General features: G+C 53.1%; 6 protein-coding genes across 6 annotated transcripts; 2 read left to right on the forward strand and 4 right to left on the reverse strand.

The window, feature by feature from the left end:
- Nucleotides 1–653: 653 nt before the first annotated feature.
- BDZ83DRAFT_719101 (uncharacterized protein) lies at nucleotides 654–2,122 on the forward strand (the record flags this gene model as incomplete). Its single annotated transcript, XM_060512143.1, has 2 exons — nucleotides 654–663; nucleotides 1,215–2,122. The coding sequence occupies 2 exons, from the start codon at nucleotides 654–656 to the stop codon at nucleotides 2,120–2,122; spliced, it is 918 nt and encodes a 305-aa protein (XP_060365627.1).
- Nucleotides 2,123–6,814: 4,692 nt separating this feature from the next.
- Nucleotides 6,815–7,867, reverse strand: BDZ83DRAFT_719102 (uncharacterized protein; the record flags this gene model as incomplete). Its single annotated transcript, XM_060512144.1, has 1 exon — nucleotides 6,815–7,867. One exon carries the CDS (start codon nucleotides 7,865–7,867, stop codon nucleotides 6,815–6,817), a length of 1,053 nt encoding a protein of 350 aa, XP_060365628.1.
- A 3,708-nt stretch (nucleotides 7,868–11,575) lies between these two features.
- BDZ83DRAFT_651208 (uncharacterized protein) lies at nucleotides 11,576–13,261 on the forward strand (the record flags this gene model as incomplete). The annotated part of the gene is made up of 2 exons (XM_060510435.1): nucleotides 11,576–11,669; nucleotides 12,588–13,261. 2 exons carry the CDS (start codon nucleotides 11,576–11,578, stop codon nucleotides 13,259–13,261), a joined length of 768 nt encoding a protein of 255 aa, XP_060365629.1.
- Nucleotides 13,262–14,796: 1,535 nt separating this feature from the next.
- Nucleotides 14,797–16,075, reverse strand: BDZ83DRAFT_619267 (uncharacterized protein). Its single transcript, XM_060508112.1, has one exon. It carries the CDS (start codon nucleotides 15,736–15,738, stop codon nucleotides 14,905–14,907), a length of 834 nt encoding a protein of 277 aa, XP_060365630.1. The 5' UTR covers nucleotides 15,739–16,075; the 3' UTR covers nucleotides 14,797–14,904.
- A 2,011-nt stretch (nucleotides 16,076–18,086) lies between these two features.
- Nucleotides 18,087–19,619, reverse strand: BDZ83DRAFT_751621 (uncharacterized protein; the record flags this gene model as incomplete). Its single annotated transcript, XM_060514078.1, has 1 exon — nucleotides 18,087–19,619. The coding sequence occupies one exon, from the start codon at nucleotides 19,617–19,619 to the stop codon at nucleotides 18,087–18,089; it is 1,533 nt and encodes a 510-aa protein (XP_060365631.1).
- A 2,459-nt stretch (nucleotides 19,620–22,078) lies between these two features.
- BDZ83DRAFT_619269 (uncharacterized protein) lies at nucleotides 22,079–26,840 on the reverse strand. The gene is made up of 5 exons (XM_060508113.1): nucleotides 26,132–26,840; nucleotides 25,970–26,072; nucleotides 25,065–25,911; nucleotides 24,442–25,001; nucleotides 22,079–23,885 (listed from the first exon to the last, which is right to left on the reverse strand). Exons 1-5 carry the CDS (start codon nucleotides 26,545–26,547, stop codon nucleotides 22,551–22,553), a joined length of 3,261 nt encoding a protein of 1,086 aa, XP_060365632.1. The 5' UTR covers nucleotides 26,548–26,840; the 3' UTR covers nucleotides 22,079–22,550.
- Nucleotides 26,841–27,265: the final 425 nt, after the last annotated feature.

Consider the following 27,265-nt stretch of genomic DNA (forward strand, 5'->3'; position numbering starts at 1 on the left):
ACGTCAAACGAGCCAGCCTTTATTGCCAGCATACTCTCTCCCTTCCACCAGGCAAACGGGGGTCCAACTCCCCCGGGCGCTGTAGCCCAGTGGTGGAACACTCAGCTGGGGACGGGGGATTTCCACATATCTCTAAGGAGATGGACCTCGACCCCATGAGTTCGACTCCCCGCTCTGGCTACTCTCTTTTGCACTTTTTGCACTTTCTTTCTTAGTTGAAGACTTGCTCATTCATATGTTTTTGGGATGGTTTGTGTTTTTTTCTTTCGTTTTCGTTGTTGTGGTTACGTGTTCTTTTACAACCAGAATTTAGATAACAACTCATCAACTTCGCTCAAGAGTTGATGACGAAAATCCGACCTCTCCTGTTCTACATATCTAAATTCTCACATTAGCTTATTCTTCAGAGTCGAATCTCACTGTTTCTTCATTTGGACGAGGAGGTGATCGTAAGAGCAGCGGTTACGAGATACGCCATGGGACCGAACCTCGTTCCGTTTCTCACGACCTATAGTACGGAATACAATTTCATATAGCTCAAGTTATGAATCCTACCAAACGTTTCAATCAAATCATAAGCCACAGGCTTCGGGGAGTGAATTGTTTGTTGCCTTTCCTCCCCAGGGCTAGTTCTACCACAGTCGATTGACAACATGATGACAGGTACGGCACATGAACCATTCGTTCAGCAACTATTATTGAGAACATTTCAAATTCATGTGTGATATGTAATTAGTTTTCCCAAGAATGAGTCATGGCAAGCCTCTGGGTCTGAAACTTGCTCGCTCATCACTCGGCGCCTTTTCTCGGAGACATTTCTCTTGCCCGGCCAGACCGCCCCACTTCGGATCCGATCTTCTCGGCAACATTTCACGGCCTCGGAGACATCCCGCAAGGCCGCGCCTCACGCCGGTACGCCCGTTTTTCACGTGGAAGAGCATATAAGACGACAAAAGACCCTCAATAATAGCAGGAAATATCACAACCGCATCGAATACACGCAACCCAATTCTCCAAGCTTACGCTATATGACAGCCATACTACAACTTACATGAACACCCTTTACAAACCTCTCTTCAAAGCACTCCCGCTAACAACAAACGTCATCACATCCAATATGTCCACCCCAGCCCTCCACGACGTCCTCGTCATAGGCGCAGGCCCAGCAGGCCTCGCCACAGCAACGGCCCTCTCCCGCCAGCTCTACACCACAGTCCTCTTCGACTCGAATCTCTACCGCAACGCTCGCGCAAGCAACATGCACAACGTCCTCGGCTTCGACCACGTCCCGCCCCCCGTCTTCCGCGCCAAGGCACGAGAGGACCTCAGGGCCCGCTACGCCGAGACTGTGACTTTCGCCGACGGCGTCGAGGTCGTCAAGACTACCAAAGTCAAGGACGGGCTCTTTAGGGCCGAGGATAAGCATGGCAAGGCATGGTTCGGACGGCGTTTGGTCCTGGCTACCGGCGTCACGGATATTTCTCCAGACATCACAGGATACGCGGACTGTTGGGGCTACGGCATCTTCCACTGCCTCTTTTGCCACGGCTTCGAGGAGCGCGGGGCGGAGAGGGTGGGTGTCCTGGCGTTCGGGTTGACGGGGAGCGTTAAGATGGCGACGCATATCGCGTACATGGCTCGGCCACTGGGGAAGAAGGTGACGATATACACGCACGGCAACGAGGCTCTCGCTTCAGAAATTAGTGCCATGACGAATAACCCTTTTGTCATTGACACACGGAAAATCACATCGATGCGCATGGCTGGCGGTGGAGAGCACAGCACCAGCGTGACGCTCACACTCGGTGGAAAGGACGGGGAAGAAGGAGAAGAAATCACAGAGGGCTTTCTCGCTCATGCGCCGTTTACGAGGCCCAATGGCCCCTTTGTGGAGCAGCTTGGGCTGGAGACGGCGGAGAACGGGGATATCAAGACGGCTGCCCCTTTTGGGGAGACGAGCGTTTCTGGGGTCTATGCCGTGGGTGACTGTGGGAATATGGTCAAGGCTGTTGCAACGGCGGCGGCGAGCGGTGCGCTGGCTGCGGGTGGCATGGTCGTGCCGATGCAGATGGAGCCGAGGGTTAAGATGGATGTTGAGGCTATGGAGAAGGTTATTGGGTAAAGGGGGTGTAGACGATGGAGGTTACAATAGAAGATGTATTTTTGGGTAAGAATAGGTAGTTTGACTCCGGAGATGTATAAAGCCGGCGTATTGAGGTTAGAATAAGAGGATTCGAACTACCCGAGACGAGAATTGCTGTTCTCAAGCCCCCTTTCGGAGGTGAAGTCCGTTGTGGACCAGTCAACTATGTTCTCGAACAACATATGGAGCCTACCACTTAGCCAAACCATTGTAAAATCTCAAAGAGTATTTTAAGTAGCCCAAATTAGACCCATTACCGCTTCCTTCCCGCATCTTCGCAGGATCACCAACCTTGCTCAAGCACATGTTCGAACCATCGTCGGCACTAAGAACCAACCAAACAAGCAACCCCTTTCCCTCAAGTCCACGAAACCGAATTACTTTTACCGTAGGATCAGTGACCCGTCTTGAGTGCAGTAGATCTTAAAAAGACGGTCCGACTATCGTTCGACATGCACTAGCGTCCACCACGTCGTCCCCAATTCCCGGCGCGGTATATCCGTCCGTCCTCCAGGCAGCAGAATTAATTTTCCCCTCCATCCACTCCCCCGACTTGCGACCACAAAACCACGCACCCCTTTTATTGCCGAGAGTCTTTGTATTGTCGAATCATTGCCTGTCGGGATATCAGCTGAACGCCACATGTCAGAGGCGGTATGGGGGAGGGGTCTCGAGTTCTCTACATTGAAGCCTGATCCGGCCGGCAAACCAGACTGAGGGTCTGTGGAGATGAACCGGCTTGATGAGTCTCCCCGTGAAGGCTCAACTCGGCAGTCAAGGACAAGGATTATAACCATGATTCCGTGGTTACATGCCGCCGACATTGTCGGGAAGAGGTTGCACTGGCTGGCATCTACAGAAACACAACTTGCAGGAGGGATGCAAGTCGGACAAAACTAACTGAGAAGCTGTATGAGCTCCCTGCAAATTCCTCCTCATGATTCTTGCTCTGGAAGTGCCTCAGAAAGCACCAGCTCTTCTGCCGAAGGAAAAGACCTATGCTCAACACATTATTGAGTGGCTTTGTCGCTGAGTAATAACCACTTCTTTCACTGGAGTACTGGGGTGCATGACGCGTCAAGTTCCCGTACATGGCTCAAGTGAATCTTTCTACTTTGAGTTTCCTATGATTTGGACTTCATAATACTGACAAGGGCCTGGCTATATCGCCGCGGCCTCGGGGATTCAACACATTGAGGCTGCCTGGTCTTGCTGGAGCTACCCGGGCGCTTTGATTCGTCTTTCTTTGCAACTTGGCATAAAGCCCACCCCGAAAGCTTGAATCCTGGGCCGGTATTCGAGCCTCAAAAAGGCATGTAGTACAGACCCAAACCGAGGCCCAATAACACCGCCCCAGAATCGTGATATCCATGCCTCTCAAAGGGAAACTAGGCTGCCCTCAAAAGCCTCGAGATGTCGATGCGGGTTTCCGGGGGGGGGCACCAAGTCTTTACCCTATGATCAGGACAGATGCAAGGGGAGGGGAAGAGCTCATGATCCAAGAGTAGCCCAACGTTTTCCAAACGATGCGCACGAGAAAAAAGTCGCTGTGGCGTCCTCGAACTAGATTGATCTTCTTTGGCCGCTTGACGTCGTACTATCTACCCCCTGAGGTCGCTTGTCACCACCCATTCCGACCCGTTCCTCAATGTTGGAGCCTGATTTGAGAACCCTCTTTCCATATGGCTAGCATTTTCAATGGTGGATATGGTCAACATAGGGAGAGTAGGTAGGGGATACAGGCCTCATGGCAAGCATGCTGTCCTCATTATTCAATCATGAAAATCAGGTAGATGACTGTCAATCAAAGACAAGAGAGGTGTAGATGAGGCCTTTAAGAGGTCCATGGGCCATTTGGAAGAACTTTGCACAATGTGGCAGTACATGCTCGCTTGTTCCAACTTCAGCCGAGGAAATACTCTTCCACTGACCCTGGCAAAGGTCTCCGTCACCAACTGACAGGGTCTAATTTTCTTCTGAATGAATCCTTCACAGTATTACTTCTCAAGCTAAGTCAACAGCATAGGTTCCTCTAGAATACAAGACTTTAAGATGTCAGTCAAGAATGAGGATACAAATGCTCGCTGGCTCATCCATAACTTGAGAAATCTCAGTGCTCGCCCACCCACCATAGCAGACCGAACACGCAAAGACATCGTCATCGGAGAGACTGATTCATAGGATATTTTGTCTGTCTATCTGAGGACAACGATTGACCTCTCTGGGCTTCCAAAGAGTCAAGATCTGATGCCATTCATCAACCACACCACCTCTGGAATTAAGGCCCTCCCATGGAAAGGTAATCTCATGTCCAGTAACTACCCGCTTCCTATGTGGATACTCGATGAAGGATCGGTACAACATTGGACGGGATGGATTTCATAGTCGCTAGGATGGATTGGAACCGGTCTACAGATTGGGCATTCAGTCTTTTTCCAGCAAGAACCGCGGATGCCGCCAAGGGTGGATACTCTCTGCCATCCACATAAACGTAAAGCAGGCCGCGTCAATGGGGTCGCTCCTATGCCGAGAGAAATAAACGATGCACGGTGAGATGAGACGGACGTGGTACCGTCGTGGATTGCTCTTTTTCAAAACTCTCCCAAGATCTTTCCTGGGTGAGGCACCGCTAGACGGAGAATGTGGCCAAAGTCCCACAGATACAGGGGAAAGCCACACCTTCAGCCTAAAGCTTCTTCGACGGGCACATTTCAAAGAGATGGAGATGTTCTCGGAGCTAAGGCAGACGTCCACAGCCACCGGCGGAACTTACTCATCCCGCAAGAAACATCGCTGATGGCCCATATCATGCCGCAATCCAGGGGTGGAACGTTACATAGGAAAGAAGGGCAGCAGCCAAGAGTCGTGACTTGTATTCCCTTTTATTTTTGGGCCAGTCCCCATCAAACTCGAGTTGGACCTGGGCTGCGGGTCTTCAGTGCATAGCAACCGCACCGTGGGTGTCTATCTAGTCTACGCAGACCATCTAGCTAAGCCCCTCTCCGTGAACTTCGCTCTAGCGTGCTGGCCCAACGCGGATGCTGCCCTCAGAATAAAATAGGATGAGGCATCGCAGGCAGCAGGTGTGGTTCCGGGAATCTTGCCGTTGGCCCAGGAGACGCAGGACACATGAATCGATGAGGCAGGCAGACAGACAGATGGGCATGAAGCCTAGAGACCGTCAGCTTCCCATGAGAAATGATCCACGTTGATGCTTGGTCTGCTTCTGATTATTGCATCACTCTGAACCGAGGAGTAGTGAATAGAAGCACCGCTAGCTCAGTCTCTGCCATTGCGGAAGATAGTGAGCAGTCTTCTCTTCCGCCTTCCGGTCCGTGACATGCGGAAAGCAACAAATCGAGGAAAGGCTTTACTTGTATCAACACGCCTCGGTACGACTATACACGCCTCACCGTCAGTAATCTCCATGAAGATGTGCTTTAGCATCGCCTACCCCCCGTTTCCCAGAAGACCGGAGGGTTCCCACCTAAGCAACCCGCCGGCGGGCATTTATCAACCGTACCCTATATCCGTACATACACAGAAACTCGCAAAAATAGAAAGAAAGGAAAGCGGCAAACAAAATAGCATGTTCACCTGCACATGAAATGTGTTATCCCATCACCTTCACCCCACGCAGGCGCATTAACGGAATTAATCCTCGACGTTACTCCCGCGCGCGCCGTTTCCCGCTTCTGCCCCGGAATACCCCCGCTCAAACCTAATCTTGTTCTCATTCAAACATTCAAGTTCGGTATCAATTGAAATCCTTGACGAGAATACCGCCGTGTTTTTATTCAAGCTAGAAGGAATGTCCCCGCGAAAAGAAGCATGCCGGAAATACTTGACACAACCGGCGGGCTGGATCATGCGCGCGAAACCCCGCTGCTATCAAGCCAACATCAATATGTGTTCCCACCTAAACATGATCACGTAGAACATATCAAAGGGAGACAAGGGCCCTGTTTTTAACAAGCTTGATATGGGAGGGAATCCCGGTGCGAAAATCCGGAAACTGGAAAAAATGAAAATCATGCTAATGGATGAAAGGGATGTTGTTTCTTGGGGTGACGCGGGTGGGCGTTGCTACTTTTCCAAGGTTGTTTCTCAAATACACCCACCCAACAACAAGACTGGTTGATTATCCTGGCCTGCTGTATATCCAACTGGACAAAACATGATTTTTGTGTTGTTTTGTTGTTTTCTGATTCGTAGCCTTCTTGCCTAAAAACAAGTCATGCTTTGTGTGTTGAATCGCCTTGGGTCTGTCTTGGCTGTTTGTGCTCCCCGTGTTCAGGTTTGTAACAAAGAGTCTCAGGATGGGGGGATTGTTCTTGGATGGGAAACATGGTAACAGGGGCGGAACGCCAATGGGGTAAAAAAATTATTTTTTTCGGTCGAGGGGGAAGAAAGCCCACGCTTCTCTCCCTCGAATCAGGGCCCTTCTTGTCATCAAGAAATTGGGCACGTATTGGATATATCCTTCGGCGAGAAAGCTCCAACTAAACAGAAAACTCCATATCCAACCAAGATAAGCTAGTCTATCCAGACCAAACCACGGTGAATCCCAAATGTACTCCTGGATCTCAGTGATCCAAAAACACCGCCATTAATAAGATAAACCTGTACGCCATGCTTTGAAACATTTCATGCTCGAATGAATCATCCTTTTTAGCTATAAAAGAAGAGCTCCTCGGACCTCGTAGTCATCGACCGGTGAAGGCGGGGGCTCGCGTATTCCGACATGGGTGACACCAAGACACTCGGGTTGTAAATCGTAGCGCTCATCATGCTCGTGTGGGAATCCCCGCCCTGGGCAGTCACCCACCCCATCGACTCCCTCGTGTCATAGCCCCCGAGCTGCTGGTGGTGGTACACAGGGGTCTGAGGAGGAGGCACCACCGCCTCAGCAGTCGCCGTCGTCGTCGTCGTGTGTAAGTCGCCAGCCACCACCCCCGGCGCATTGATCTGCTGTCGCTCGCCCTGGTACCACCACTGGTTCTCAAAGCCGTTGTCGACGGTGACCATTGCCGCGGAGAGCGCCTCAAGGTCATGTCTCCGCCCGTCGTCCCCTCTCTCGCGGGCCACCGGCGTGGCGTTGGTGAGGGAGACGTCGCGGAACTTCATGGACAGCTCGGAAGAGTAGTCGTTGACCTCGGACTCGTCGGGCATGCCGAACTCGCCTGGCCACGATGAGGCCGACCACGGCATCTCGTCCTCGCCCAGGCGGAAACGTGACGGGACTTCGGGCAACGCTTTCCAGTAGTCGGGGGCGTTCTGAGCCCGGGGTCGTTGACGCGGCAGCGCTGAGCTTCCCAGAGCATCCGGTTCGGCGTCCCAGGGGCTGTCGTTCCATGGCGGCGGGGCTGAGCTGCCTCGTTCGTGTGAGGAGCTCGACCGACTCTCTTGTCGAGATTGTCTGCTGACTTCATAGTGTGGCGGCATGGGTGGTTGCGCTTGAGGTGCGTAGTATTCTTGGATGGGTGGTGAAGATCGTGCGGGTTGATGATGATGTTGAGGTTGATGTTGATGGGCTGAGTGTGAGGGCTCTGCTAGATAATTTGTATTTGTTGGTGGGACTTGTCTGGGAAATTGGGCGCGATCACGGAAACCACGAGAGGCGTACGTGACGGAGTGTTGGTTGGGTGCATGTCTGGGTGAGAATGAGACACCAAATTCGAAGTGGACGAAGATCTGAGGCTTCCGGCTTGAACTCGACGCCATATCGTCAAATAGGTGAGGTGGGATAGGTTCTGTTCTCCAAATGGTGCCCATGATGAAAGGGGGGAAGGGACGTCCGTGGTTGATATGAGGAACGGGAGGCGGACTGGAGAGTGGATGCCCTAGATTCGACGGCGGTCTGGGCTAGGGTGAAAGTAGGACAAAGCGGAGATAGAGTCGGATGAATGCTGATGTATGGCAGTATGATGCGGTGCCAGTATCCGTATGTACGGGGCCGAGCTTGGGCTCGGACGCTAGTGTCAAAGGGATGTGTGTGTGGATGTATGTGTGATGTTCTGCAATAATGGGCAAAGAATGAGGTGGTGTGGATTTGATGAGACCAACAGATTTCGTGTAGGTGTGCGATGGATGGATGGATGGATGGATGGATGGGTGGACAATGAGAGATGTATGTAGTCAGATCAGATGCTGCGGTTCATCGTCCCTCCAATGTAAGCGGATGTTTACTTTAGTCTTGTTCTGAGCGTATAGCGTATAGAAAAGCGAAGTAAGATACAGGAACAAGGCCACTTCGAATGGAAATTCTGTGTATGATACCTAGTAAGTCGAGGCGTTTGAAAGGCGAGCGCGGGGCGAGAAGTGGCTCCCGAAGGGATTGGAAGGAGGAGGGGAGGTTTGTGGCGGAACACAAGCAAGACACCGCCCGGTACAGGCCCCCCGTCTAGGAGGAACCTAGGACCTAAGCTGCTCCTAAGCACCTAAGCAAGCAGAGCCAGCCAGCGCAGGGTGTCCGAGGGATGGGGCAAGGAGGCTAAGATAGAGGGGCCCGGGGGGGGGGGGGGGCGAGGGTTAGCTGCCACCTGCATCGGTTTCTGGTGTTTGGTGATGTGAACAGTGATGGGCAAAGAAAGGGCTGCGTGAGTGAGAGTGAGTGTGAGACTCGAGAGCGCAGAAGGGGAGAGGCGTGCAGTGTGAGGCGTGAGGCGCGAGGTGTGAGGCGAGGCCGAGACTGTGGAGGGCGGCTGAGGCAGCAGAATTAAACCCAGTTACGCCAGTATGAGAGTGACCCGTATCTGTGGGTAGGTATCTCAGACTAGTAGTACGGATAATGGCATTGGCAGCTCATCGTTTGATGCACAGCACGGCCCCGAATGCCGGGGACCTTGCCGTACGGATGTAGGTACGGAGGAGTACTCTTCTTTGAGTGTGAGGGATCACTTGAGGTAAGGTACGGATAGATAGGCTATGTAATATGCATCAGTTCACCGACCGTCTGGGAGCAGAGCAGAGCAGAGCAGAGCAGAGCAGCAGACGACCAAAAGTGAGAACGGACTGAGAAGCATGGTACAGCCCCTCGGCGCCTCGCTTCCATGTCTGGCAACAGCAGGTACCCGCTTCGGACGAAATGCCGCGAGCGAAGGAAGCAAATGTAATTTGACGACGCAAGCCAAAGTTCCTCTGTGTCTTTGGAGCCTTGGAGGAGTTGAGAGGAAATGACGATGCTTTCTGGCGAGACGGGAAATTGAAATTTCAAGACGCGGGATGGAGACCCCGATGCGGCCATGGAAGGATGCCGAGAACGAGGGCGAAGGCCAGCCAGCTACCTAGCAGAATATCGGCTTCGTGAACAGTGAGATAAAAGAGCGGAAAGCGGACAGCAGTAGCGCAGCAGCCAGCTGGTTGGGAAGAAGAAAAAGGGCGGAATGGAATGGGGTGAGGGATGAGGGAGGCTTGGCCCAGCTTGGGATGCTCGAAGGATGAGAAACCCTGGCGGGACGACGTCGAGGATGGAGTGACGGAGTCTGTGGACCATGGGACCGTGGGCCGTGGTCACTGGTCACTGCCCAGGTGGTGTTAGCTGTGGAGGAGATCAAGGTACAGGGTACAAGATCCGTGGGTACAGGGGTACTCCAAGATACGTACCGACATCTTCTTTCTTGAATCCGAATCTCAGAATCCAAACTTTGAACTTTTGACATCAACAACTGATTTGAACTGTGTGACTATCTGCGTGCCGACTTCCATGTCAGACTTTGGCACGCCTTGAAGGGTTCGTATCTTGACCAAGACAGGCTGCCAGATCTCGTGAGATGCCTCCACTATAAGCTTAAGATCATGGAATTCCCTGATGGATTAGTGGACTTCCATTGCGGCTTTTGCTCACGCTGACTGAGGGGGCTGATGTTGGATATCCTACTTATCCAATGCCTAGGGCCCCGTCCTCAAGGACATCCAAGGCACCGTCGGAACATTGAGGGCATGCAGGAGAGTCTAGACAGGGTACAGGCCCTCAAAACACCCTAGATACGTACGTACTTGGTACCCCACGTCCACTGCGTTTTGATCATTTCTTCTGCGGCCTCGACATACATCCAAGTGCCACTCCACGACACTATTCTCTCGGTCTCAGTGCTATCAACATCTCTCTTTGGATAATGGGGGTTTTACAGCTCGCTGCCTAGCCAAGATTGCCGTAAATCATGCACAGCGAGTAGCCTCTTCTCATTTGGTGTTGGTGTTCACTCATCTTGCCACTTGAACGCCTCAAAAACCAACGTAAAATAAGAACAAGAGACCCCCTTTTACACAATCCTCAAAACTCCAGCTCAGCTAAAAGCTGCCGGCTGATGATTTACAGTCGATCTTCGCCCCCATCCCCCCATACGTGCCCTCACGGCCTCCCTCCGTGTCACATCAGATCTCTGATCCGCGTCCTTGACAAGCACGCGCTGAACAACACTGCTGTCCACCACAAGCGCAAGACAACGAAGCGAGCCACTCACAAATCCAACCTACTGACAAGTTGCACCAAGTGAGAGTACCTACCCAAGTGAAAAGGGTTGCGACCGGCCGTGTGGCCCGACTAGTTCGGGCGTCCCGATGGTGACATTCGCCCCCCGTCCCGTCTCCATACTGCTGCCCATGCTTGCCAAGGGTCTCCAGTTTGAGTCCGCCGATCAGCCCCTCCACCGACAGCTGCCAATCATCGCTTTTGCATCTTGGGTATACAACCCCCCGGCCGTGACCTTGTCGACGGATATGATTGGGCCTTGGAGGGAATTGACTCTTTGTGGTTCAAGGTACCTGATCCAGACTCCCCATCTGTTCCACTGGTCGCGTGGAACCGCATCTCGTTCATCAATCAGGCAGCCATATAAAAATTTCCCGGTACCGCTCAACCGCCATCAAGAAAAGTGTTTCGACTGAACCTTTTCCAAAGATGAGGGGGGCACGGGGAGATGAAGATCCCTTGCCGTTGTGGTGTGAAATTGCCTCAACAGCTGCAGCCAATGTGTTTTGCAATGTGCCGAATCACCGACCGTCCCTTGATCAGCATTTCTGCCCATGCTCTTTGTTACGGGGAAAACGCCATCGCCAGGTCACACGGGAAGCGGTCAGTCGAAGAAGGCTTGGAAGGACAGGCACGGCAGGGAGGTGACGCATGATGGAATCTTCGAATCTGACTTCCATGAGTGGAACCCGGTCAGCACCCAAAAGATCCAAACTTCTTCCAAGATTCCTACATAGCCATCAATCTTTGTACGGGTACTTATGACCGAAAATATCGCACAGCATTCATAGCTCACTCTGGCACTGCCTGAAAGCTAGGTATAAGTATCCCAAAGTTCAAACAAGCAGGAACGAGCTTGGAGAAAACGAGTACGAAGAAGCCAATTGGAAAGCTGGGGACCATACGGGGCAGCTAGAGGAACCGCGGGCCCGGTAATACGGGATAATCATATTGAGAGCATGCCTCATTTCAACTCGGGGAATTATAATTTGTCTCCCGGGCAGCTGCCCTGGTCTGCCGAAATGTCCGAGTGGTTCGTCAGTCATCACCGAGGTACGGGTATCCATGATCCATCTGCCATTCACTCATTCCAATGCTGATGTGTTCGTAACTTCGTATGCCCCGAATGCTCTCTTTGACAGAGTATTGCGAGTGTTATGTAAGCTGTGCATGAGCCACACCTCTTTCCCCCAAGCCACGTGCCAGCTTTCGCCACGTCCCACTCGGGAAGCGCCGCAAGGTGTGGCTTGGACTGCTATTTTTATTCTCCCATCCCAGAATCCCAATTTGATGGCAATATTATGTAAGTGCGGTCTCCACCAACAACGCACCCCTTCCGTCTCTGCCCCGATCCTCAACCGCAGCCCCCGAGTCCGACCCCGATATCGAGCGGCCTTCTGCCCTCTGCCTTGACTTTCTCAGCAGCCTGGCTAGGATCACCTTAATCCAAGAACACTTATTTTCAGTGTTTGTCGGCCTCTCTCCGGGAAGGCGAAGCGCGATGGAAGCGCGCACTGGCGAAGAAATAGACGCCGCAAGCGCGATCCTACACCCAAACTGGGGGGGCCCCTCCATCCATGTCGAAGGAAGCTCTGCTTCATGAGCTCCGCCTCTCCGTCCATCTATTTCAAGGTGTTGCCGCGATCCAAGCTTCCTGCTTGAATTCTCCTAGGAATACTCATCTGTTTTCGAGGCTCTGAGTTTGGCGTGCCGTACTAAATGTCAAGGAGCCATGTTTTGCTGTTATCATTCCCTCCGAGGACTATGGACAATGACCTACCTTCGTTTTCAGTATGGTGTGGATGCTAGAAATGCATCAAATAGCGTGAGTATATCGTAACTATGTTTCTAGATTTGAACCCTTATAAGCAATTAAATGGTTTATACGAGATATATGCGGCGCAGCAGGTGAACAACTCTTTCAATTTTACCTGACATGCTTCTCACACACACCGCACCCGTTATGTCAAGTCATTCTCCAACCCCCGAGGCACTCAGTCTCCTATGGAGGCTCCGAGGCTCGGTTGGCCAAGAACATCTTCGTCGTCCGGAGCTGGGACGCCCAGGACCCGCCGCGCGAACCCTTGGCCATCCGTGAGGACCTCGCAGGCAACATTGCCTGGCACACCATCTCACAGCAGCCGCTCTCCGAACCCAGAATCGAGTCTATTAGCTTACATGTCGACGTTTTGGAGCGCTGGCAGCGGGGATGGATCAAGTGGCATGAGCAGCACGCCAGTCCTGACGATGACGACTGTATCTATGGAGAGCTGCCGGGCGACGACGACGTTTACCATTCAGAGGGCAGCAGCAGCAAAGGAGAAGAACAAGACGATGAAAACGACGATGGAGAGCTCTCGTACTGCTGCGACACTGACCGGTCAAAACGAGGCCTGCCTCTCGTTATCGAGGCGTTCAACAAGGAATACACCACGATCCACGACTACGTCTCAACGCTGCACCCGTGGCTGATGGGGTCACGGCAGGACATCTCGCGGACTAATAACCTGATGGGCGACAGGACGTCCGGGGAGTGTGAGAGCCTGGTGGTGGATGTGGCCAACCTGGACTATTTGAGCACCATGGACCAGAAGCGCTTTCCTCGTTCCGGATACACTGGTACCCGATTCTGTCTTCGGGCATGAGCCACGAGTACAACGACTGGCTTCTGAAGCATGTGTTGAGGCCTGATATTCCCCTTGGGGGTGCGGTTGGCAAGCCGCCATCCCCGCCATACGCATAAAATACCACACATACGCTGAAGATTTGATGACACTTTTTGAAGCAAGACAAAGTTCTAGGGCAAGGTGCAGGGCCGTGAGCACCAACTTGAGGCACAAATAGCCAATGGAGCACACATTTAAGCAAAGTCTCGGCAATGGCCAAGCGCAACTCGACGGTCCGGCCCCGCAAGCCATCCGCCCCTGTTCCGATCCTCAACCACAACCCCCAAGTCCGAACCCGAGACTTGATTATATCAGGGCATAAGACTTCGGTCATTCATGATACTTTGATTGGATTGCCTCAAGCTACCTACTTTAAGTGTCAGCTTGAATCTGAGTTTCGGCCCCCTTAGCGGGCAAAGGGCGATACAGGCTTGCACGGCGCAAATTAGTGACGCCGCAAACGTAGGGATCAAGGACGGAACGAAAGGCAGGTGGACTCGGATTCTTCAGTAGCACAACCGCCTCAAGTTAAGAATTCTAAGGTGCCCTTTCCTCTGCCACCATTCTTCAAAATATTAGTCTCTTACGATTCTGAATATTCGGCATATAGTATGGTTTGAGTAGGAAACAATGTTTCGCCGTTGACGCTCGCTCTGTACATACCTACGAATAATCACATAAAGCATCTCAAGTTACGAAAAGACAAAAAAAGAGTTCACCACCGATGTGGCTACATCTCTTGGTGCACTTTCTGGGAATCGAACTCGAACCCGTAACCTGTCGTCGAGTAGGCTGTAGGCGTGATTGATTGTTGACTTTAGACCACTCCACCACCCAGCCGGTTTGACCTGACCCGTCGACCTAAACGGGCGCCTGCTGACTGGTGACAGGAACGAGGTTGGAGGGGTATATATAGGTATATACTAGGTAGTGACGGAATACTCTTATGTCTGGCCGTACCTGCCTTTTGCTTCCGACATGTGGCGGACAGTCCACCCATCTGGTCTTTTATCCTTTTCTCGTCTGCTATTGTTCATCTTTACCTCGGTCAAGACCCAGCCGCATTCGAGTCATCGTTCTCCGCTACAGTGAGGAGTTGCAAACACATAGTACATCACGCTACTTTCCCTCATGCTGAGAGGGCAAGTCCTCATTTTGAAATGGTATTACCATCGATCCGCATCGAGATAGCTCGCTATGTGAACCGCCTGTGCCATACCAAATTACGGTCAACTGAACTACGACACAGTGCTGTTCTGGTCCTCCCTTTCAAAAATCAACCTCCGGTTCTGCGCCTCTTAGTCAAACAAAACCTGCGAATGATTTATAGCGTTAAGCGAAAAACACAGGTAGCCCGGGTCTCGCGAAGCCATATTACACAGCCTCGGCTTCTAGCCAACCCTCCACACCCGGCCCCTCTTGGTCCCGCGTGAGGGAAAGGAACCCCCCAAAGACCTAGGCTGCTGTTCAAGGGCCGGCCCCCGTGAGAGACCATTCCAAATGTCGCTCATTGGCTTTGAAAGAAGATTTATTTTCTATATGCAATTCTTTCTACAAGAGGTACCCATAAAAGTCATAGTAGTGTCGTGGTCTGAATAGCTTCCCAATCAAATAAAACCCATTCACCCGAGAGCAGCCATAACAAGACGATTGCCTCCGTTGGCACTAACAGCAGCCCCGTTGACCCAGCGCCCCTCCTCGCTAGCAAGGAACCCGACGACGTACGCAATGTCTTCGGGAACCCCAATCCGGTCCGCCGCCGTCGTGTCTCGAATCTGCCCGTCGAGATACCCTGCAGGCAACAAGTCCTGACTATTCTTGATTGAGTCCGTCGCCGTCAGACCGACAATGACGCTGTTAAACGTCGCCTTGGTGGTCTTGCCAAACGCCTCGGCGAGAGAGCGCGTGTAGCTCTGGAAGGCGGCCTTGCTGGCCCCGTACGTCATGGTAGGATCCGAGTTGGCCTGGTACGCCAGCACGCTCGAGATGGCAATGACGCGCCCGCCGCCCTGAGAGGGCAAGTGAGGTATGGCGGCGGTCGTCAGGGAGATGGGGGCGAACACGTTGGCCTGCATGACTTGAAGGAAGACGGGAAGCGTCGTGTCCTTGATGGGCTCCACCTTGGAGTAGTCGCTCAGGACCGCGTTGTTGACGAGGATGTCGATGGAGGTGGTGGAAAGCTGCTGGAGCGTTTGGGAGACGATTTTGGGACCAAAGGTAGGGTCGAGTGCGTCTGCTTGGATGGCGATGGCGGTTTCTACCCCGAGTTTGCGGCACTCGTCTAGAGTCTTTTGTGCCGCGTCAGAGTTGCTGGCGTATGTGATTGCCAACTTGGAGAGACCCTTGCGGGCTAAGTGGATGGCGATGGCTTGTCCGATGCCGCGAGACGCTCCGGTGACGATGGCTGTCTTGCCGGCGAGCGACCAAGGTTCTTGCGTAGCTGGAGTTGAAGACATCTTGGGCGATCTTGGAATCTTTGGTTGATGTAGTTTTGAGAGTTACGAGTGTGATGAATGTTAGAAGTGATTGGTGAAACTTGAGAGAAGAGCCGTGGCCTAACAATGTCATTTATAAGAATCGCTCTTCTGGGTTTATTTTGAGGCAGCTCAACGAGCCGCTCCTTCTATCGTCTCCTAGGGTACACATCTTGAAAGTCCGCTGAACAAATTACATGGCATGTAATCGAAGGGAAGATCACCGCAGCGGAAGGTGATGTGGAGCTTGCGGAGCGGCACTTGGACATTACAAACGGCGCCGAGAAGGGAAATATCGGCCGGGGAGGGAAGGGGTAGGGGGTCCGGGGATAAGAGGCGTTAGTCGCCGAAACTCAAAAAAAATGCATAGTTGTAGTGTCCCGCACCGGCGTAACTACAGACCGGACGAACCTCACGAATCGATGGAAAAGTCTCCGAAGTATGGCATTTGTTCATGCGATCGCAAAGACGGGACTTCGGGTTATTGACCGTGTCCGCCTAGGCTGGAAGGAAGTATGCGCAACGCTAGGATGGGGTTGTGCCCAAAATTGAACGGCGGACATTTTTCCAAGCATCGGAGACATGTAGATTTCCTTTCTCAATGAACTTAGTCATCTCGCCTATTGCCGTCAATGGCAATTTTCGCCTATGACATGAACAACTAGCTCTTTGATGCTGTTTATGATTGGAGAAAAGAAACAACATCTCTTTTTCAGATTGCGCGAGGCGCTTGTTTATGGGTATCTTGAGACTATCATAAACGTGCGAACAGTATAACTTCAACCTCAACGATGGCGGCTCATCGTTCCTTGAAACCCTGAGTCCTGAATAAGTCCGTGGCACTTATGCTCACTGAGAGGCCTTATTCACAACATTGTCATAGGATTTCTTGATTTGCTGGATCTTTTTCGTTCGTGTAGTTGCAAACCGCAAGCGAGGACTTCACGATGCCAAACCCCGTAAAGGACTAGTAGACGTCACCAACCAACGTTCCCCGAACCTTTCCCGAACACAATGGGAATCAAATACTCTTGATTCGAACTAAAAACGCCATCTGTTAACAATCTCGATGCTGGCCTATGTTTCAGATATGGTAGATGGTAGTCCCGTGGTACTGATGCGAGTCATCGCCACGGTCTTAGACATGAGGGAAGTATATTGATTTACAGGTTGGTCTGAGCTGTGGTCTTTAGTGACGGTCCTATCGCTGCCAACCTTCGATTCTCTCTTTTCGGCTTAATAGACATGTTTGTCTGGCTATGCGGATGTTGCCTTGAGTGTGTCCACCATGATTGAGGATGCTTCTCTGAGATTGTGGGCAAAGTGGTAAAGAATAAGAGACGAGCCATGGCCGATGATAGATGTGCTGACCTGCGCTCATAGCTGAGTCGTCGCTAGCTACTGGCACATGGAAATACGATGTCAATAAGAAGGAGGATATGTTGTTCCCCAAATGGAAGATGGCCTACTTCCGTTGTTGGCGTGAAAATGTTCTTACATTCGGCGTTGGGCAGATTTGATTTCAAAGCTCTCTAGGAGATGGCACAAGATCCTGAATAAACAGAAGAAGAGAGGCATTTAGATCACTAGAGACATCGGAAGGGAGCATAGCCAAGTTCAAGGCATGTAGTCAGTTCGTGAAACAATGAGGCAGTCAACCTCATGCCCCGTGTATTGTATGGGTTCTTTGGCGTACAATGAATCAATATCAATCACACAGAAACACAGAACAGTCAAGTATCAACGAACAAAATGTATTTACAAAACAACGCTTAAAGAAAGGCATCTTATGCCCGCCAGCGCATTTTATGCTCACCAGCACAGGGAGAAAAACGTCATACCAAAGTATCGCGTTCAAAAAACTCCCAACCTGCCCACTTCTCCCTCCCCAAATCCACGGGGAACAGGGCCATATCTCAGGCACCTATTCCCCTCTCATATACCAATCCCATAAATCCCCGGGGCCAGGCCGTCTTTCAGGCCTGCTGCCCCTCCCATATATCTGAGTTAAATTGCCCGAAGGCTTGCCCGAAGGCCAAAAAAATGTGCCCGAAGGCGACCCAAAGAATCCTCGAGGCCAAAACCGTCTTTCAGGCCTGCGTACCCCTCCCGTATACCATTCCAAATATCCACGGGGCCAGAGCCGTCTTTCAGGCCTGCGAATCCCTCCCATATACCGGTCTTGCCCCTCTTTCCCCAAAGCTGTAAATCTGTCTAGTTGCTGCCTTTCAGCTAAGCAAACCCAGGACGATACTACCAATAAAGGGTTTAAAGAAGGGGAAGAGAAAAGAAGAGAAGAGGGGGGTTTAAAAAGGGGTGGTCACGAAGACTTAGCCGGTGTGCCCGTAGTAGCCCACCTGGTTCCCCCAGACCCCGTTGTACTGGTACTGGCCCAAGGTCGCCGTGTAGGAGGTGGCTTGGGGGTACTGGAGAGGGTAGGGCTGGGGGAAGGCGGCAGCGGAGACGGCGGGCGGGGAAGGGAGCTGGGCTCCGAAGTAGCCCATTGCACCGCCGGCGAAGCCATTGGCGTCCCCACGCGATACGGAAGGAATACGCGCGGGAGCGGGAGCGGGAGTGGGAGCAGTAGGAGGAGGAGTGGTCGAGGCGGCGCGAAGGAGGGAGGCGGCGATGACGGGTATCAACTCCGGCTTGATCTTGCCCACCAACTCGGCTATCTGCCCGGCCTGAGCCAACTCCTCTGGAGTCGCGGGTGCCATCTCCAGAGGGGGACTGGGCGGGGGAGTGACTGCTGCCGCTGCGGCCGGGGGAAGAGAGACGGAGGCTGCCTGTTGTGTAGGGGGCAGGGTCCAAGACGGCACGTAAGCTGGCCGGCTCTCGCGTCTGGTCCTCTTCACTGTGCGAGGTACTTCCCCGATCGGGGTGGCGGGCTGGTGCTGCTTTGCGTCCATGTCAAAGACGAAGTCGTCAAGAGCATGACATGTAAGGCGACCGTCCCATTCCGGGTTGTGGAGGAATCGCGGATCGCGCCAGGTGGAGTGGGCGGACTCGGCGAAGTGGTAGACCTCGACGACCCAGCCGTTCGCGAGAGCGGACTGCACGGCGGCGGGGAACCCTCCCTCCATGTCGCCATCAAGATTGCCGTCGCCCGTAGCGAGGATCATGACGCCGGGGGCACCGAGGTTGTCGAGGACGGCCTTGCGCATGTGGTGCTGGACCGTCTCGTCGACCCCCTGCTCCTTCATCGCGAAGGAGCCCGCAGACGAAGTGTCTGCGGGTACCCGCTGGAGGACCTTGGCGGTGTAATCACACGCCTCAGCCTCCTGCAGGTACAGGGGGATGGAGGAGGTGGAGGAGGAGGACCTGTTGTTCCCGGCCTTGTTGTTGCGGGATCCGACGATCACGCCCTCCTTAACCTCTCTGCCTCGTTCGAGTATTCCCCTGAATGCGTAGAAGGAGAAGGCGGTGGATGAGAGGCGCTGGTCTCTAGACATGCCCATACGCTTCTTCAAGTCATTGAAGAAGGACACGGAGATGTTGGAGCCGTCGGCGTAGATGTACAGACCGCGGCCGCACTGCTCCGGGTAAGCCAAGGCCATGGACTCGTCGCGAGCGCCGAAGCGCTGCTGCAGACGGGCGGCCAAGGGGAGCTGTGAGCTGGGAGGAGGTCTCTTTGCAGTCTGCTTGTTGAAGAGCCTTTCTCCCGCGTTGTCGTTGTCGTTGGCGGCGGCGGACGAGTCGGAATGGTAGCCCGAGTCTGAAGAGGCCCGAGCTACCACTCCGACAGCGACGGTGGCGGCGGCGGCAGCGACGACAGGCTTCTTGTCCTTGGAGTCGACCTTTGGCCTTTTGGCCTCGGCCAAGTCCAAACTCTGGTAGTTGCGCTTGGTGCCAGTTCTGGCCATTTCTTCTGTGGTGAATATAAGAGGGAGGAGAAGAAGTGGCTGAGACTGTTTGCTTGAGGTGCTCTCTGACTTGCAAAGAGGCTCAAAGCAATGTAAAGAAGAAGAGTAGTCTCTGTCTGGCGAAGAGAGAATACGTGTAGATGAAGTAGAAGTCTCGTGGACTCGCAGATTCTCAAACAACTTGCTAAAATCTCCCAAGGAAGTAGGTGGTTGTGTAGGAGATGAAGAAGATGAGTGAGATGTTTCTGCTACGTCCGAGGACTGCAGAGAAGAGATTGGGGAGTCCATCTTATAGTGCCGGAGATGAAGACGACGATGGGAACCTGTATGGTGTCTCTGAGCAAGTTATCTGTATCCGAAGAATACTTGAAGTATGTTCGTGATAGCTAAGGTGCCGGGAACCCTCTTGGGCGCCCTCGGTGACAGTCAAGGTACCGGGAACCCTCTTGGAATCCCAGAAAGAAGATCAAGGGTGGGTGTTACGGGAGGAAATTGAGTTTGGCGAGTGCGGAATCAACCGTAGAAACCGTGGTACTCATCGGAGATAGCAAACTCTGCCCTGAACGACCACCTTGAAGCTGGCCGTGATGTCGATCGAGAACCTGACCGGGTTCTCACTAGCCAAAGTTCACGAGGGAACCTCAGGTCTCTGGCTCAAACTTTTCTTCAGGGATTTCGAGTGGCCGTATATCTTGGCCGAACAGGTTGAGGAGAGAAGGGCAGAGAAGGGTTTCGATCTGAAATTGGGGCTATGGCGACCCAATTGTCGACTTTGTCTTTGGCACTGGCCTGATTGGCCTAAGTACACTCTCAGTTCCGAGGTTTGGAGGTTTCCGTAGATCTTGGACGGCCGGGTTGCTAGAATGCCCAGGTTGCTGGAACTGTAGAGAGGGGAGATGCCGATCGTTGTGTCGAACAGTGACAAGGCTCTGTTGTCGATAGCCTCGAGGTGGGTTTGGCTTGGATCCTTCAATCGACACCCAAACACAAATTCGATGCAACCAGTTATCTTAACCAGAGAAGCAACTGAGAGCAAGAAGGAGGGAGAACACCGATGTAAGCCGTGGGTGTGTTGGAGCCGTCAAGTCGTAAAGTCTTCCTACTGTCCAACGAAACGCCGACGCCACCCAAGATACCAAGGACGGGGTATGCAAAATAAACACCGGGAAAATCGCGGATGGCTCGAACTCGAGAGAGAAACAAGCACAACAAGGTAAAAGAAAAAAGAAAGCAAAGACTTTGGAAACGAATTCAAAGTCTTCGGTCCGACGACGAGAAGAACGGTTCAAGACTTGATGGATGAACGCCACTATCCGAATGCTTCAATCAGGTACACCCGGATAGACGATTGAGAGGATTAGAGAGATCGAATAAGATCGGATGCGTATGTCGGTTTCCTCGGGGTTGAGAGGGTGAATCTGAACGTATACTCGCGGGTTGAGAGAGTGGGTTGGGAGAGAGAGGTGAAGTCGAGAATAAGAAGGCGAAAGGCGGTTATGAGTAAGAGTAAGAGTAAGGAGAGGCGAGAGGTGTAGTCGGAACTAAGAATCGAGAACGTCAGCGAATCATTCAATCCTAGCCGCCTTTGGGCAGAGCGAGGCTCAATTAGCGTGCTGCGCTGCATTTGCCCCTCACCCACGCGAATCGGTTCGCCCAAAGGAAAGGGTCCGATCTCTGGGCTCTGAGTGTAAAGTGGGCAGTACACGGGCACAAACGTCCGCTCGGGTTGGATGGGGGTTGGGTGGGACTGGTTCTGGCGGGTTTACTTTATTCAATACACTAACACTTGGGGTTCATATATCGATGAGTAGAGTCTCCATTTCACATTATTTGTGAGTTTAAAAGCATCGATTGAGTAGAAATAGCTATACAGAGACGAATAGCGCTCATTTGGTTCAATTGACGACTTTCTACGTCGAAATCTCGTTAGAAACAGAACATCTAACTGCTAAGACACCTTGCTCAAGATTCAGCGGTAGAGTCACACAACCCGGCACATGACCTTGGGGGGCGAATCAGATCTACGCTAGCGCCCCCTGGTCGGGTCCAGCTCTGAGCCTGTCGGGTTCGCTGCACTGGATCTTGCATCTGACTGGTGCATCACCGTACTTATTATGGGGCAAGGGTCCTGAGGCAAAAAACTGCCAAAGAAGAAGCATGGAAGGTTTCCAGACCTGAGGTACCCAAGGTAGCCGGAGGAACTCGGCCGGGCCGCTCCCTCGACGGCACAGGGACAGCCAGCTACCTACCTCAGCCACTCACAGGGCTTGGTTCTTCTGGTCCAGCCTTTGTCTTGTTCATCTTAAGATGTCTCACACCCCTTCAAAGGCCTCGAGGTTGGAGGGCGCATGGTGATGAAGATCATGAAAGTGTGTGTGGTTCGGCGTATCGCTGATGGATTGGTATGAGCTCAAGTTTTTTGGGGGGGCTTTTTTTTTGGGGGGGGGGGGGGTTGAATCGTGGCAAACGCACTTGGATCAATACTCCTAGATAGACACCAAGTTGTCATCTCATAGACTGAGATCATCCATTGACCGCTGTGGGGTGTTCCTATGTAGATATCAATTTCATCAAGGGCCATGATAGTAAACACGCCTGAAAACAACGGGAGCTCTGAATAGGTACTGTTCATCTCAATTGTGCAAATTAGGTACTTGAACAGGCATCATGAACATCGTATCATGATGCCCTGACGATGATCATCTTTTTTTGATACAGTGAGCCATTTCGTTTCCCCCTCAAAACTCCAAAAAAGCCAATAGGTATCACAGCAGTCCGACCCGCCGAAAAAACTCCGCTCCCTTTCTACCCAGGAGATCGAATCCTCCCTACCTTAATCCAGGGCCTTCGATTGTAGCTTTGCATCGAAGGGACGGAGAAGCAGGGATGATGTCGGTTAGAATACACATTGATGTTGCTCAATCCGTTGGATCAGTGAGAAGGCTTGGGCGTGCGCAGACTGGAGTGGACAAAGTAAATGTCCTCGAGGTAATTGGCACGCTTCGCCTCGTCGGCTTGCTCCTCCTCCTCTTCCAACTCCTTTCTCGTCTTCTTGCGACGAGCGGCGCGCTGCTCCTTCATGAGGCGATCGTGACCGTCCAGATCGCCCTCCTCGCGCATGCGCGACGTCTCTTGGGCGTGCGCCTCGACGTAGCGGACCAGGGAATCGGCGGCCCAGTCGCGCAGCTCATCGCCCGTCTTGCCCTTGGCGGGCTCGGTGACCTTGTCGAGGGCCATCTTGACCTTCAACTCCTTCTGCTTGGCGACAGCAAAGGGCTTTGCGCGGGAGGCGCGTTCGGCCAGCCACTGCGGGTTGCTCTTAGCAAGGTAGGCGAGGCTGTGACCCGAGTTGGCATTGTCCGGGGCGAGGCCGTGTTCGGGGCGTGCGATGGGCGGTGTGGAGTAGAAAAAGATTCTGCCGTTCTCGTCCCTGTTGTACTGGCTGCGCACCTCTTCGGGGATCTGGTCGTTGAGGGACTCGGCCAGGGTAAAAACCTCGGGAGGCCTAGGGGGGTTGTAGGCATTGGCGGGCTGCATGGCATTGGGCGTGTTGGCCATGGGGGTGCGGGCTGCAGCGGGATGAGGCTGCATTTGATGATGGTTGTAGGTCGGGCCGCCCATGGGATTTGCTGGCATCATTTGTGGATGCATTTGGTGGTGGCCGTGCTGTTGCTGGTGGTGGTGCTGCTGTGGGACCGGCGCTTGGGCCTGATGGTGCTGGTGCTGTTGGTGCGGCGGTAGGTGGTGCTGCTGCTGCTGGAACTGAGGCGCTGGAGGGGGAGGGCCTTGGTGGTGGTGTTGTTGTTGCTGCTGCTGCTGCTGCTGCTGCTGAGGGTGCATGTGCTGTGGTGCGTGGTGGGGATGGTGCTGTTGCTGCTGATGGTGCTGTGGGTGCTGTTGGTGTTGCTGGTGCGGGTGCTGCTGGTGCTGGAACGGGCTTGGCGCAAACCCCTGCTGCTGGTACATGGGGCGGATGGGCTGCTGCGGAGAGTGAGACGCCTGGTGAGGGAGTTGGGGTAGAGGCACCGGCGTTTGGTGGTTCACCGCGACTGGCGATGCTGAAGCATGCTGAGGCGTGTACTGCTGAGCATACATTGCTGGCGATGGCGAAGGCGCAGCTCCCATTCCGTGCCCATAAGGCGTGGGAGGATTGCCCATCGACATGTCGCTTGGCGTCTGACGCATCGCCTGAAGAACTGAAGGTCGTCGCGCAGGCTCTTGGCTCATGGGCGGCGGAGAAGGCGTAGGCTCAGGTGGAGGAGATTCCTGTACGACCAAAGTCAATTTTGTCAGTCACGAAAAACCAAATCAAGGTCAAGTGAAGCCCAAAAGGTAGGCTGTGAAAGCAGAAAAAACTAACGCGCGATAGCAAGAGTGAAAGTGATTGTGAGATTGAAAATTGCGGAGCAAACGTAAAGGAGAGTGTGAGAATGAGGATGAGAATGAGAACAAGAGTGAGAGTAAGAGGTGAAGGCACACAATTCTGTTGCAAAGCACGCCTGATACGGGCTGCAGGGTGTTGTTATCCCACACGCGTCCCTCCCTTTATCTGTCTGCACTGCATAACCGAGAAGGACGACGAGAGGGTGTGGTGGTGCTGGTGCTGGTGCTGGTGCTGGTGCTGTTGGAGGGTTGGCAATGCTCTCATCCACCTCCTTCATCCAGGAGGCGGCACGGTAAGGCTGTGTGGTATTCGTGCAGGTGTTCCAGTGTGTATACCGTATTCCTGTGAGAGACACACACCCGTCCGGTCGAGGACCAATCTGATAGGCAAAACGAAGGAAACAACAGGGAAAACCAAATGAATCACATCCAAACTCACGTTTGATTCTCTAGGACGCCGATGCACGGCACCAATAATGGGCGGTGCGTTTGCAGCCCCCCAGGTCGGCTTCGGGAGCTCATCCGTTTCTTTCGCATCCGCCTGCAGAAGGTGTTTGATCGGACTGGGTACCTTCTTGAGCCGCCGCGGCTGATCAAACAGCTTCATCTCGTAGTCTTTCTCCCGCACTTCGTCGGGCACGCAGCTCGTCCACGTCTTGATCTTGTTGAATTTACAAGTCGCCTCGTTGTACCGAGACTCGCACACGTACACCTCCTTATCCGCCGGCAGACTACGCGGCCGTCCTTTATTGAACCGCGTAACGAACATGACGAAGCACCGGTCGAGCACCTCTTCAATCTGGTGGTCGCGATACTGGCCCGTCTTGGCCACCTCGTTCTCGAAGAAGTGCTTCTCGAACCTGTGCACCGTCTGCTCGGGCCGGTAGTACCAGCAAGCGTTGATCCATCGCTGTCCAGCTCGGTCTTGCCAAGTTCGGAATATTTGCGCGACAATGGGCTTGGCCATGTCGTTAACATTGCGAATATGCACCCAGTCACCTACACGATATTAGCACCAATTCATCCTCTTCGAATAGCCCAGGGACCGGAAACAGAACGTACCGACTCGCCATGCTTGACCGTTGTGCTGAATTTCCGATAGTGGCAGCTTGCCATCCTCGTCACGGAATTCGTCGTCCGGCCTCGACTTTTCCTGCGCAACCAGCTCACGTGCTTGCTTCTGCAGCTCGACAGCGGCTTCGTAAATGTCACTGGCCTCCTCGTTGTACTCCTTTGCGTTGTTGAACATGAGATCGATATCCTTCAGCGCATCGTCGACACTCGAGTATTTCTTCCTCTTAGCGTTCCTCTTAATGTTGTCGAGCGCAATAGGGTTGGTGATGACCTGGTAATAGTCCGGGTTCGCAAGCTTATCAGGCAGCTTCTCAAAGGGACCAATGAGCAAGTCGCCGTCGTCTGACTGGAACTTGCGCAGGCCCTTGATGACGTTGTGAATCCGCGCCTCGAGCGGCGTCAAGACTTTGGGAGGGCGGCCGCGCTTCTTATGTTCGTCTTCCTCCCGGGCCTCCTCAAGCTGACGCTTGGTGAGCGACGTCCGGCCACGCCTCCTGCTTCGTCGGCGTTTTCCGTCATCGTCGGACTCGTCGTCTTCCTCCTCTTCCTCTTCCTCCTCCTCCTCTTCTCCTTCGTCCTCTTCGGATTCGGCCTCTGGCGATGAGTCTTCTGCGGGCGGAAGCTCGCCCAGATCGGGAAGCTCAGCCTCTTCAGACTTGATGGTGCCCTTGGCAACAAGTTTCTGTAACTCTTTCTTGAAAAGGTCTCGGATGACGGTGGCGCTCTTAAAGATGGCCGAGGAAGGCCGATTGTACACTTGCGCATTGTGACAAATCTGTGCGAGATCGCGAACAAACTCGGGAAAATCTGTGTACAGCTTTTTTTGGATCTTGTGCTGCTTGGGGTCAGTCTTGTGTCGTGCCAACAAGGCTCCACGGATAGGCAGGACATACACGAATGGTGCTAAAGGCGATGGGGTTCTCGATGATCTCGAAGTAATCGGGCAGTTGACGCTTGTTCGGGATGCGCTGGAAACTAGCCGCCCACCATTCACCGCTGCAATGACAAGTAATTAGCAGCAAGACAGGCAAAGGGCGCGTCTAATCCGAACATACTCTTCATCCTTGTAGTTGCTCACGGTTGAGCTGATGGTTTGGATGACATCCAAAAGGTCGCCAGGCTCGGATTCCACGGGGGATGCGACACCATCATCTGGGTCTCCGTCTGCATCAGCGTCCGCGTCAACCTCACCATCCGCATCTGCGTCTGCGTCTGCATCTACGTCAATGTCGCCATCTGCATCCGCTTCACCATCGGCGTCGGCGTCGGCGTCGGCGTCCGCATCGGCATCGGCATGAGCGCCAGCGTCGATATCCATTTTGTCAGATTCAGCCGGTTTCGCAGAGACAGTCGGTTCGGGTTGCTTAGCATCGGCGGTGCTGGCGTCGGGTGCGTCGGTCATTTCGACATCTTTTGTGACCTTGGCCTCGATGGACTCGCGCACTTCGGGCGCGTCGCTGCGCGTCGCCATAGTTTCGTCCAACCTCTTTGGGGAATCGCAGAACGAGGGCAGCTAAAGGAATCCTTTTCTCTCTGGTGGCAATTGAAGGCACAAGGATTCAAGCGAGACACTAGACCCTCTTGATTGGCAAGGTCGGGTAGGAGAGGAGGTCGAGGGCTTCCGTCGCAAAGGTGGGAATTTACAAGTTACTACGTTTCTTTGGGGGAGCTGAGGAATTGAAGGTTTGCGAAAGCAGTGAGGCGGGAGCTGGCCGGGGTCCTACGGGTACAAGTGGTGCTGAGAGGGGATGTTAGCAAGGAACCAGCCCGGGGCCGGTCGTGGCCTCTCCCGGCTCCACCTCGGCTAACTGGAACATTGGCGGCGGGCAATTGGACGAGACTTGGATCAACGGCTTCTTGTAACTCGAGATGTACCTTTAGCTCTTCAACGGGTGAGGAGGAACTTGGTGGTGCCGTCTCTTGTCCCTAATCTCTCGCCTCTTTGAGTAGCTTCTTTTTTTTTATCATGATATAGAGAAGGAAAGGGAAGACTCATTGGTAAGTTGATTCAGTCTTTTATGCCAAGTATCATTCCTCAAAGCCTTGGGGATAGAATTAAGAGTTCGTTCCATGATAGTACCTCTCTGACCTGGCACCATGATATCCCGTATCTCAGTCTTCTGCAGGATAGATACTTCATTCCTGTCTCTTGGTTTCGGAGACAGCCATTTTGAGCTCTACATCAACGT

The sequence above is a fragment of the Colletotrichum acutatum genome (assembly GCF_030867785.1).
Source record: "Colletotrichum acutatum strain CBS 112980 chromosome Unknown BDZ83scaffold_40, whole genome shotgun sequence".
Taxonomy (NCBI): Eukaryota; Fungi; Ascomycota; class Sordariomycetes; order Glomerellales; family Glomerellaceae; genus Colletotrichum; species Colletotrichum acutatum.

Coding starts and splice junctions, on each gene's coding strand:
- BDZ83DRAFT_619267 (XM_060508112.1), bottom strand. CDS start 15,738: ATGTCTTCAACTCCAGCTACGCAAGAACCTTGGTCGCTCGCCGGCAAG.
- BDZ83DRAFT_619269 (XM_060508113.1), bottom strand. CDS start 26,547: ATGGCGACGCGCAGCGACGCGCCCGAAGTGCGCGAGTCCATCGAGGCC. Junction 26,073..26,131: donor AGCAACTACAAGGATGAAGA/GTATGTTCGGAT, acceptor TTGTCATTGCAG/CGGTGAATGGTGGGCGGCTA. Junction 23,886..24,441: donor GGCGTCCTAGAGAATCAAAC/GTGAGTTTGGAT, acceptor TTGGTCGTACAG/GAATCTCCTCCACCTGAGCC.